Genomic DNA, 12,489 nt, shown 5'->3' with positions numbered 1-12,489 from the left:
ACAAAACAATGCAGCACACCCTGCAGAAAGGCACCCGGACTCCCAACGAGCACGTTTCATCCCTCTTCCCCAGTTGGCAGCTCTGCCTCTGTGGCTATGGGCTATTGCATCATTGCATCAGAACTCTGCTGCCAAAACACCCGCTTCCTCAGCCTGCCCCGACCCCCCATTACACCAGTTCCAGAGACGCTCCCTCGGGCTAATCCAGTAGGAAGTATGCTGGCAAGTTCTGTAATTATTTGTAGGATGGTCTGCTACTGCAGACTGTGCCCTGGCACTGACAAACCAGTGTGACTCACAGGAGAAATAGGTAATTAAAGAAACCATTTACTTGGTTTATTTTGAGCCGAACATCACACAAAATTAAATTAAAATACTTCTCTGCGTTTCCCTGCACTCCTCTTTGCTGCCTGGCTGCTCCTCACCCTTGCGGAGACTCACGCTGTGGGCCTGCTTTGCCAGCTCCTCGATCTCGTGCCACCTTTCACCCTGGGGTACCCGGGCACAGGCCCCTGCCGCCCGGGCTGAGGGTGCTCCCCACCGCTTCGACAGGTGTCCAGCTGGGGGGGTGGCAGTCGTCCATCCCAGTTAGCACACAGCAGTGGCTGGGGAGACCGGGGGACGGGATAACGGGGATTAAGAGGCAGTGTTTAGCTAGGGACCTGCAGGGGCGGATGATGTTCTGGGAGAAAGGTTTGCTTTGGTTTTCTTCTAATTCCAGTTGGTTTGCTCATCTCCTAATTCCTGGCTGTCTTGGATTTTCCCATCCTCCTGTTTTTTGCCTACTCTAGTCTGCATTCCTCGCCTATTGCCAAAACAGATTTTAATTACGTACTGGAGAGCCTCTCCAATGTATTTTCAGCTCTGCCAGCGAGCTCTGGAGCCTCTCTGCTCGCCTGCAGGTGATGCCTGCTGTTATTATCTGGCCCTATTACTTGCTTGTGCTTCATGGTTTAAAGGAAAGCGCTATGCTGTATTGTGTTACCTTGTGACACGCAGATGAATCATTTCACTGATAAAAGGTCTAAGCACCCCGAACAGCAAGCAAGAACCGCAGGCTCCTCCTGTACTAGATGGAGCTGGCTTGGCAGCATTTGCATTGAGCCCTGAAAGGGGAATATTTCAAAATTCTCTGCCTTCATTAATCTCCTGGCTTTTTAGAAATTTTATGAGGTAATCTACTTACAGACTTGCCTTCAACCAGAAAGCATTACAAGGCAGAAATAAATAATATTCCTTTTCCTATTCTTGTGGGCTATCTGTTGGTTTGACTGAATTTGCTCAACGATCTCCCCTTCCTCAACGTTGTCATTATTATTATTATCTTAATAAAGTATTTACGCTTCTCTGCTCCTTGCTAAAATTACACAAATCCACTAGTAGGAACCCAACATACTGAAAGATAAACACCTCAATAGAAACTCTGCTCATCCTACTGCTAGGATGTGGATCCAATCTAGCCGCCTTCGGCTGAGCTTCAGACATAATGCTTCAAAGGCAGCCTCTCCCCATACTCGTGCTGTGCTGGCTGCACACAGCAACACAGCAATTCCTTCCTGACCTGCCCAGAAGCAGAAGCTCTAATTATTTTCATTTGCATCAAGAGAAATATTTTTGGAGCCATAAACATAGCCAGCACTTAAAAAAAAACACCAGGAGGGTTCCCAGTGTGATCTGGGAGGCAACTCTCATCACTGTAACTTGGGAGATTTCATCTGACTCACTAGCGCTGTGAGGAACCGGGGGAGCGTCTCTGGCGGGGGTGTGCAATCAGGGGAAGGATTCAATCAGCTGCCGTGACACTGCCAGCGCCGAGACAGAAGACTTGGCAGGCAGCATAATGCCTTCAAATATCAATTTGTTATCTCCTCTGAAAGCAGATTAAAGCGCTAACTCAGTGGTGACCTTCACCTCGGAACAGAGAGCTGCCCGCTGCGGCCATGGCTGTGCCGCAAGCTTGGACCCCGCTGCCAGAGAAACCCTCCGGCAGGCAAACGCTGGGGCCTCTGACAGCAAGCAGGGCTCAGCCGACGGTCGCCGCCGCGCAGAGCACCCTGCAGCTTAGAGGAGGACCTCTCTGGGCAAGACTTGCCGACACTCTGTACGTACCTAAGGCATCTTGCAAGTATTTCTGTCCCACCAGCTTCAGGTATTCTTCGATTGCTTTGGTGGCCAGTGTATTCTCCCTGAAAATGAGATGCTCATTCTCACCACAGCGATCAACTTCAGACATCATCAGGTCAGTCAAGAAATCCTGGAAAGCAAAGCCCACGGTGGGTCACCACGCACTGACATACACTTTGTTCAGCAGAGCAGGCCGCCTCCCCTTCTCCATAGGTCTCACCTTCGTAAGACACAAGAGGGAGTGGAGGCGCTGCGGGTGACCAGCCCAACTTCCCTCCTGTTTCTCCAACCTCACAGAGACAAGAGGAGAAATAAATCTCTGGAGAGTCACAACTTTTGCACCCCAAAAAGTGATTCATTCCAGACCTGCACCACATTTGCCTCTCCATCAGTACCGGTTTTCAGCTGGGTCTTGTATCAGCCTCACATTTTGTGGGTGAAACATTTTCTTCACTGTTAAATGTGGCTGCATTTGGTGTCTAACTGCACTGGCTGCAAAACAGGGGCATACTTAGATGTCATGAGCTGTGCCACAGTTAATGGCTGAGAATCAAGCCTGTAATATGCATCAAGATGCTCGAATGTCCTATTTCCTTAGTATTCATGGAAATAAACAGCACTCCTGCAGCGCACATTTTGGGCGCATTTTTGGTCTGATGTGCACACAACCAAATACCATGCAATTTTATAATCCTCTTTGCTGCAGAGCAACGGAAGGGGTGAGCAGGAGCAGACCGCATGCTGACAGCTGCACCGTGCATCAGTCCGGGCTACTGAATTGCAAATTCTAAAAGAAAAACGGCACTTCAGACTGAGCTCCATGTCTGCTTCAGCAACAGCATTAACTGATCAGAGAGGGTCACGTAGCTCCCATGCATTCTGCTGAAAATCCACTACGTGGTGTAATATTTAGTGTGCTGTAGCTAGCGTTAATGCAGGAGAAATGCCATGCAGTTTTTAATGCTAATACATATTCAGCTTCTGTTCTCTGCACTGCTAATGAGAAAAGCAGCTCTGGGCCCCTGCCCAGCTCCTTGCTGCGCTGGGTGCTGAAAGGGTCGACCTCCTCCCACCCAGCACCGCTCACCTGGACCCTAGACGACAAAGGGAAACAGGCTGCTGGCACCGTGTAAATCACGTGCATTAAACCTCTTACTGTTTCCTCATGCAGGAGACAGAGAAATGTTGACATACAAATTAAGTTCTACAATCAAGGGCACCTTTTTTAAACTGCCTTCCTCTAAAACAAAATAATCTGCTCAGTAATAACCTTTCACCAAGAAATTCTCCTTCATTTGTCATGACTGTACCAGATGCGACCCGTTCCTGGCAGGGGCAGCAGGAGCACCCCAGAGCCGCCATGCAGAGACCCAGGTCTAGTCCTTGCCGTCCCCAAGCAAAGCAGAGCTCCCAGAGCCCCCCGAAGCACTGCGGCCATGACCCAGCGTGCTCCAACCCAGACTCGGGAGAAGGGACACTCAGGTCCCATTCCCTGCCAGCAGCTGGCCGGGAGACTTGCAAGAGAGGCACTTAGCTCCACTTCATTTTTCATATGGACGTCTCTGCATTGAAAGTTTAATCAAGGTTCAACAAACAGCTCCACCTGAACCCAACAGACCCAAATCATTTAATCTGCCCTTCATTGCTGTGCTTCTGTCCCAGACAAAGGAAAATCCAGGCGGCAGGCATGTACGTCTCCCACCTGAGAACAGGGCAGGAGAGGAGGAAGGCTGGCATCTCTGCAGCACCCAATGGCCCGATCTCTCCCACCTTCCCACAAGACTGTGACTGGGACCAACACGCTGCCGTGACCTTCCCAGAAGGGCCTCCAAAAAAACCAGAGGAGCAGCTTTGGGAAAAAAAAAAGTCACTTCCATTATTTCTTTAGCCAGAAGATCCCCCTCCTCAGATTCCGCTATGTCTGCAAAGCTCCGGCAGCTGCAGAGGCAAAAATCCCTCCTGGAAGCAAAGCACGCGCCTCCCCCCACTATGTTCTCTCATTTTGCCCCTTTTATCAGCCAAGCTCGAGTGCAACTTTAAACCCCTGCTCAAATCCTGTTAGCTGCTATTTGGGTAACTCTATCACCTTTATCTTCCTGGGTCTCTCCCGGGGTACGTTTCAATTCCAAGCCACAGCTCAGGCTGACACAAGGTACTGATTCTTAATTAGCAGCCGCTGACCTTGGCTTTGCTTGATTCTCTTTCCTGTCACTTTCCCAACATACCAATTATCTCAGGAACACTGAGTTTTACAGCTTCTCTTAGCCAAGTGTTTGCTTATTCCCCCCTCTTGTCAGCCGAGGACTGGCTGCCGCAGGACGCGAGGCCAAGCTGCGATGCACAACCCAACTGCGAGCCAGGGCTGCCAAGCAGTGGAAACCCAGGGGCCAAGTTTTAGCCAGCAATAACGTGAATTTTGATGATTTTAGCTGATCTGCAGAATTCACTAGAATTCACTGTGGGACTCAGCACAAAGCCAGAAAAGATCCCCCTGAAACCTCTGCTGCGGCTGTTATCCCCTGCGGAGCACCTGCAGCTCGACAGCTGACAAAACAACCCCTTGTCTCCAAAGTGGAAAGGAAAGCTGCTGAAATCCCGAAGAGCTCCATTACGGCGCAGCACCCAAAGCTGGGGCGTAACGTGGCAGAATCTGGCCTTGTAACTGACCCAGGGATGGAGGCGAGAGCCAGGATATCCCACAGCATCCCCCAGGCCAGGGCTTCTCACCGTCCCCGGCAGGTCCAGCCTCCCTAGGCTGCAGGAGGCATCTCGCCGGACTGTATGAACTGGGCCCAAGATACATCAGGCATCAAAATACCCACAGCCAGCGTCCTTGACGGAGTTCCTCTGCAGAGACCGCTTTCGGCAGCCCAGTGGAGCTCTGCTAGCCACTGGAAAGGAGCCTCGTCCGTGGGTCAGTTCCCATGACATCCTGCAATTTCTGTCCCAGGGCCATCTTCCAGATCTTGCCTTCCCTTCACACAAAAAAGCCACATCGGCTCTGGATCACACGTCTGGTATCTCTGCCTTAAGTACGCCAGCAGCCAGCACTCGGAAGACACAAACGGAATGCAAATACTTGTCGAATCCCTCCGGGGGCCTCACTCACCCACATACAAGGCTCTGAATAAAATGCAATAACTAAAGCCAATAAAACTCCCTGTTTCTGAGCAGCACAGATCAGCAGGGGGTTGTTTTCAGTTAGGGCCCCTGGCAATGGAAGAAAATAAGATGCTTTATTTCATTACATTGGATTCGAGAGGGGAAAAGGTCTACAGTAAAAATTAAGGGCTGTGGCAGCGTTCTTCAGGCTTGCTCCCATGTTTATTTTAAGGATATTTGCTTCAGACTGGACACAGATGAACCTGTGCAACTTCAGTCACTGCACATATGCTGATAAAGAAGAGCAATTCATAAATAAATAAATTCAGAGCATGACAGCACAAGGCAGCACTGGTTTCCAGCACTTTTCAAATAAACCAAGCATGAGCCCACAGCAGCATGTGCTATTCTAAGGCAGCTCCTCCAGTCCTCTAGAAATGCACGCCGGAGTTTCGCTGCTGGAGCGGCAGCCCGGTCCCTGCAGCAGGCAGCAGCAGGCAGGCGGCAGGCGCAGTCCTCAGCACCACCTCAGGGCTCAAACACGTCAGCACAAAGTACTTCCAGTGCCGCAGCTTCCCCTCTGCCTGGGATGCCTGCGCTGCTCTGCAGCTCATCTCCCCACATCCTCAGCCACAGCATCCTCTGGACGGCCGTCCCAGGAGCTGGCAGCTCACGGGCTGTGTGTCAGCCCCAGCACCTGCCCTGCCTGCACAGGGCAGCCGGCAGTGCTGGCCTGAGCCTGGGTCTGCTCCATGCGCCTCGCTCTGTCCCTCAGGTCTCTCCATCCTGACTTACCTGTAGTGTAGCCTAAAAACATTTCCATTTCCCCTGGCTCTTCATCCATGGAGCTTCAGATGCTACTTCCCCTGCCCCACCTGGGTGAATTCACCCTCCTGTCTCAAACCAAACAGCATCTTCTTGTGGGTGAGGAAATGTCTCCTAACCCCTGCCTCATCCCTCACACACGCGGCAATTCAGGATGCCTAAGTAAGTCATCTCGCAGCAGGACTGCTTCACACTGCCATGGAGGATCCCCCAAACCTTTGCCTGGGGAAGCTGGAAGGAGAATATGGAAATAGGGGTGATGCCCTGGAAACGAGCACGCTGCAGCCCCGCGCCGCTCCGTGTGAGGTCCCCGCAGGTGGCCGTCTGAAGCTGCTGCCCCATGTCAGCGCTCGCCCGGGGCCCAGCTGCCCTGAGGGTGGCCTGAATTGGAAAAGGCTCATTGAAAAGTGAAGTCCACCAAGAGAAAAACCAACACTTGCTTAAGAAAACTATCCTTCATTGCCCGTGTCAATAGGGCCAAGGAAGCGGACTAATTGCATTGCTCAAATACAAAAAATGGGAAGAAAAAGCTTCTTCACAGGGGACAAAGCCGGAGCAGAGAAGACAGCTAATTCAGTCACACATCCAATCAACAGCTGACAGCCCTGCCTGCCCGGAGCGCCAGCACCCCTCCGCCCTGCATACCCCGCCAGGCTGGGGAGGCCGAGCACCCCGCAGGGCTTGAAACTTCCAGTGCTTGCACTTGCCAGTGCCAGAAAGCCCACCCTACCCTGGCAAGGGGTCTGTCTACATCAAGTATCCCAGTCCCGAAGGGGTTCAAGGTGCCAGTCCCTGTGCCCAGTGGGTGCCACTGGGCAATGCCTGCCCCCTCCAGCTCCTGAGCCCAGGAGGCAGAAACATGGAGCCAGCCGGGTGCCCGGCATGGCTCTGGTGAGAGCCAGAGTGTTTCCTAGGCAAAGGGAGCCAACAAGCAACGAAAGTCTTGCAGGATGTATCCTGTCCACACCCAGCAAGGATTTTGCACCTTGCCATCCTGGGGAAGGTCCTCCAGCCCCAGCCTCTCAGGGATGCGCCCACAGCCAGAGCACGTGCGGTGTCACGGAGCTGATGAGACCCGCGGCCCCGCACATGCCGCTTGGGTCACGCACCCCTCTGGGCTGGAGCTGATTGTTCCCAATATCGTAACTGACTGATGGGCAGATTGACTTTGAAATAATAAGGTTCTCCACATCACAAGCCTGATTAATAGGATTGACTTAACCTTAAGAGGATTGAATTGATAAACGTAATAAGATTATTGCTTATTTCAAAGACTAGCCCAGAGTCCAGCTGGGCTTTTATGCAGAGGTGAAAAACATCAGGGGTTAGTAGGGCTGTAGGTTACAGGTGGCACACCTACGTGTCAGCACTGCAGTGGCAGAGAAACACGGCACTCGACGGCGCTGAGCTGTGCAAGGAGAGCGGCGGAGGGGCAGCGCCTGGGTCCTGGGCCGATGGTGCGAAACCAAGGACCCCAATCACCAGTCCTCGACTCTTCACCACCACACAATTCCCCTGAGGGTCTGCGCTGGACACTTCTCTGCCGGGAAGTGCAGTGACGTTCCCTCCTTTGAGCACTGGAGCTCATCCTCGACACTTCTGGCATTTTCTAATTCTCCTTGGGAAAAGGAGGTGAAGTGGCAATGCGAGGGTTAACACACAGGAATCCATGTCCATCACCTTGCTCAGGGCAATAAGAAAACCTGAGGGATATAACACTAACACACTGAGCGACCTCCCCGTGAGGGCAGAGGGGCCGGATCCCACACAGGAGGGTTAGAAACCGCACGCCACCCCGACAGCCAGAACACCGATCCCTGCAGCTGCCACTCACCGGCTTTCTCCATCCTTTCAACCAACCTGACTGTTGTGTTTAGGGAGAGGGGGAAAAACAGCTGGGGTGCTCATAAAACTAATTAAAAGCCTTATTAGCTCAACTATGGCTGCTATAAAATATTATCAGGGAGATAAACTCTTTGTGAGGGAAATGATATGGCTGCTGCCAGTCTCGTCTATGGCTGAATGTGTGCAGTGTCCTTGCTTTCCTGTGTCTCCAGCCTTTCCAGTGCAGGTAAGGGAGCGGTGCTCCCCGAAGGGGCCGACCAAGCCCTGGGGCTGCCAGCTTCCAAGCCCAGCAGCTTCCTGGGCTGTGCCGCTCGCTTCCAGGTCCCCTCCCCAAGATGAGCAGTCGCTTTTAGGTAGCCCTGCACGATATTTGCAGGTCTTGCACTTAAACTGGCGCTGCCAGCGGAGCTCTGACCAAACACCCCGCACAGCCGGGGAGGGGAACGTGGGGAGCTTCCGGCAGGCTCGCATGGGGGGAGTAAATACATCTGCTTAGCTGAGACAAATCCTTGCAGCATAAACAAACAGGGACACATGTTTATTCTTCACTCCGTTCACAACATGGTGAATATTTATTTCAAGTGAGCAGCTGGTTAGTTATAGCTTTGTCTAATGTTGGGTTTGATCTACCAACCATTTGGACAAGAGAGGTTTTTTTATATATTTATGGTCATGAACTGAGCTCCAAAAGCTGTAAGACAGCCCTGAAACAAATCTAAGCATGGGAAATATTCTGGAAGCATCGAAAGTCACAATCGGTCTCGCTTTGGGAAGGATGCAGCCTGCCTATCCATAACCACATCACAGAGGCCACATCAAGTCATGCTAATGGCAGGGGTGAGCACTCCCAGTAGCACCAAGGGTGGCAACAGAAATACTTTTAATTATGACGTCGTGTCTTTTGTCTATGGGTTGCAAAACACATGAAAATAGTTAGGCATCTCTCCACACCCTTACAGGTAACATTTTATCAGTGCTCTCATTGGGAAGATGAAGCACATAACAAGTCAAGGACAGATGCTGAGAGCCCGCGTCTCTGTGTTTAGCCACAAAACTATCTCCCTCTTATGGCACAGCGATGCCTCTTCCAGCCCCTACTTGCCATGAAAAGAGACAGTGAAGAACCACTTGCACTGAGAGAGCTGATTTAGTTCTGGATGTCTGACAGACTTTCCAGTGGGCTGGGGCAGCTCCCTCAGCCAGACTGTCTGCACTCTTTACTTTATCAAAATGCTTTTCCCCCTCCTCTCCACCTATTTGCCTTGGCGGCTGGTCAGGGGTTTCCAGGCGTGCCCTGATGCACACCAAACCCCTGCGCAGCGCTGCAGGGATGAAGCTTTTCCCTATCCCAAACAGAGATCAAAGGAAGCATGGACTTTGACTCCAGAGATGACTCTCTGCTTTCATTCTCCACCTTTTAATCTATTGTGATATGGCTATGAAGCCCAGGAAGCAGCAGATATTTGGGGAGAAAATTCAGCTACAGTCCTTGTCCCCCTTCTGCCTGCAGCTTTACATGCTCTGCCTCTCCGGCACAAGGGACTCAGGCAGTGCCTCTGGGTTTTAGCAGCTTCAGATAACGACATCTGGCTGGTGGGGGACAGCTCAATATTGCAAAGGAGCGAAGTGGGGTGTCTGTGGGTAAGGATCGCCCTTCTGCCGTCTGCAGGGCTGCACGGGGACGCTGGTGGCTGGGGGTCTGGCTGTGGCTGGCACACACAGCGTCATCCACACAAAACCACATCGCACCTCTCCTGCACAGGAACTCCTGCAGCGTGGCTCTGGGTGGACACATGTACCCAATTGGCCATGCCTCATTAAGGGATTACACCCTATTTACAGCAAATCGCTACAGGAAAACAGGGCCTGAAACAGTGCAAGAGCAATTAGCTGCTAACGAGTCTTCATAGATAATCTACCGGACACTTGTTTCTCAGTCCAACTATAATTGCTGCTTTAGCATCAGCTACAGCAGCCAAGATCCACAAAACCCCCTTTATCAGCAAAATAAATTAGTCGTTGCTGATTGCCACGTCTGCACTCTTCAGGGCAGGGGAGAGCTCTGAAGTGGTCATTGGGAAGGCTCTTGGCAAGGCACAAGGACAGGGAACCCACCTCCAGCCCCGGCAAGCTTCAGAAGGTCACAGGAGGACAGAGGCCTGGAGGAGGGGGCCACTGCCCCGCTGCCCCCTGCACACCAGTGCCAGGGAGCAGGGTGCTCACCACAGCAGAGCCTGGGACCCAGCCCCGCTTTCTACAGCCTCAAGCCTCATCCAGCAGCGAGCCGGCTCCCCTGGCACCACTCCCGCCCGCTGGGCTCCTGGCCCATGGGGATCTATTCTCCTCCTCCCAGGCTCTGAACCCCATTTCAAAACCCACTGTGCCCTACTTTGGGCCGTGGGTGTTTTACCTTCCTGCTCAGTGTCGCCTCTGAACGAGCAGGCGTTTGGTGCTGGGTGAGTCTGAGCCGAGGGAACTGTGTCCTCAGCATCAAAACCAGATGCAGTTCAGAGCCAGAGCTGCCTGAAGGCACATGACTTCCCCAACATACACAAACACGTACAGAGCCACCTTACCTACAAACAAAAGAAAAATGAAACAAACTGTTTCTCCTGCAGACTATCTGGGAAGAAAATGTAAGAGGCTGTTGTTTCTGTGTTGAAACTCCAGGGAGGTGCTCAGAGCGCTGCCGAGGGGCCAGCCAGGCGATGCCCAGGAGAGCGAGCAGCACGGCAATCAGACTTGTTTAAGCACTTGCACTCGTCCTGTCCGGTCCTTCTCCCTGGAGCAGGCCAAGAGGGGCTGCCTGGCAGAGGGCAGGGACCGCAACACCAGCACAGCCTCCCCGTGCAGACCAGGCACCAGCCTGCCGGTCTCCTGTGGCTGTGTCCTCCCCTTGCTGGGTTGCGGTGCTTAGCCACAGGGGACCTTTCCTGGGCGGTGGCGAGGTGCACCCATGTCACACAAGCAGGGGTGAGGGGGTGTCTTCCTCTCCCATTCATTGTTTTTTTTTACCTTAGTCCTGCTTTTCCCTTTCTCTGCTTGTCCAACTCCTCTACAAAGGATGCACCACTCGATTCCCATGCTCCAATAACTCCTGTTGCTCTGACAGCTCCCTAAACCCTGTGCTAATGCTGATGGCAGATGACAGGCAGGGAAAGCAGAAGCTCCATTTTAGGGGGAAATTCATCAAGTCTGTTTACTGTTTGCTGTGTCCTCTGTGTAGAGCCTCTGGGATCTCAAGCACTGACGCAGACACACATTTAGAAACACACTTGCTCCCTCCGGAGCCTCTCCAGTACTGGCGAGAAGAGGGAAAAGGCAGGAGGAGTGACAACAGCTCTCAGCCATGCCCACACATGACCCATGGTGACTGAGATCAGGCTGACACCTGAAGCCTTTTGCACCAGAACCGTGTAAGCCACGGACAGAGTCTTTCATGGCAATGTCATTCCAACAAGAGCCCTGGCACTAGAGCCATCAGAGCCGCAGGGAAGGGCAGCACAGCCCCCGGTGCGTGGGGAGGAGTGGTACCAGCAGAAGGCAGGGCTGTGCCCAGAAACCACGCGCCGACGGCACCAAAGCCTCGGCACGAGGAGCGAGGAGGGGGACACCTACGATGCTCTCCTTGTGTAACCACAGAATGTTATTTCACATACCGTGAATCACAAGCCACTTCTGTCGCCTCTGAGGGCAATGCAGCCAAGGGGACCAGGACCGTGGTCCTTCCCTGCGCTCCTGGGGTCTGACACTGCTGCCTGGGATCAGGAAGGCTCTAACTGAGCTATTTTCTCTGCCTCTGCAATAGCAGGCCCACGGCCTCACAATCCTCTCAGTGAGCTTTGCCTGCCTTGAACTAGATCAGGAGGCCAAGCCACTGCTCTGTTCGACAGATGGTAACTAAATCTAATCCACGAACCCTGCCACGGTCCCAGGCAGCAGTGGCAGCTGCGGAGGAAGCAGAGCCTTGCGATTCCCCCTCAGGTGAGGAGCTCACGTCTTCTCAGCACTGCAAAAGCTTTGGAAGTCTTGCTCTTCCCCAGCTCCCCCCTGCAGAGTTCTGGGAGATGTTAACAGAGAAAAATGCTGACGCTTTTATCTCCTGCAGTCCTGACACTGGCACTGCCCACCATGGCTGTGCCATGCCACCTGGGGATGAAGGATGCGACTCCGTGCCCCATTTGCCGGGGACGTCAGTGCCTGCCTGTGCTCTCCAGTAAGGGGGTTTCCAGCTCTGCTCACCCTGCCTGTACCCTCACAGATCACAATCAGGAGTAAATCCCGCTCTCTGCCTCCTCCTGGCCTGCTTCTTCCCCAGACCTGGCGGGGGATTCCCAACCATGAAGGACGTTCAGACAAAGCGGTCCACAAAAACTGAACTTCCACCACTCGCAAGTTGGCCGGCATCAACTCCGCAACGAGCACTGCCCTGGGAGCACCCCAGCAGCCCTGGGCTTTCCCGCACTGCTGCCCCCCCTCACACCTCCCTTCCAAAAGCATCAGGACAGACCCTGAAGACTGAGAGCTGATTCAGACACACGCGTGCCCGCAGGCGGACTTTACTCTGAAATTCTCAAGACACTATTCACTCCC

The 12,489-nt window shown here is 52.9% G+C and overlaps 1 protein-coding gene across 1 annotated transcript in view; it reads right to left on the bottom strand.

Annotated features, from left to right (window-relative positions):
* DAB2IP (DAB2 interacting protein) overlaps nt 1–12,489 on the bottom strand; it is a 249,934-nt gene that overhangs the window by 25,160 nt on the left and 212,285 nt on the right. The window contains exon 9 of the mRNA XM_050907722.1: nt 2,110–2,254. Coding sequence (XP_050763679.1) covers nt 2,110–2,254 — 145 coding nt within the window. The remainder of the gene's footprint in view (nt 1–2,109; nt 2,255–12,489) is intronic.

The sequence above is a fragment of the Gymnogyps californianus genome, chromosome 18, assembly GCF_018139145.2.
Source record: "Gymnogyps californianus isolate 813 chromosome 18, ASM1813914v2, whole genome shotgun sequence".
Taxonomy (NCBI): domain Eukaryota; kingdom Metazoa; phylum Chordata; class Aves; order Accipitriformes; family Cathartidae; genus Gymnogyps; species Gymnogyps californianus.
The sequence above is the reverse complement of the archived record's forward strand: the minus strand, read 5'-3'. Positions and strand labels throughout refer to the sequence as shown.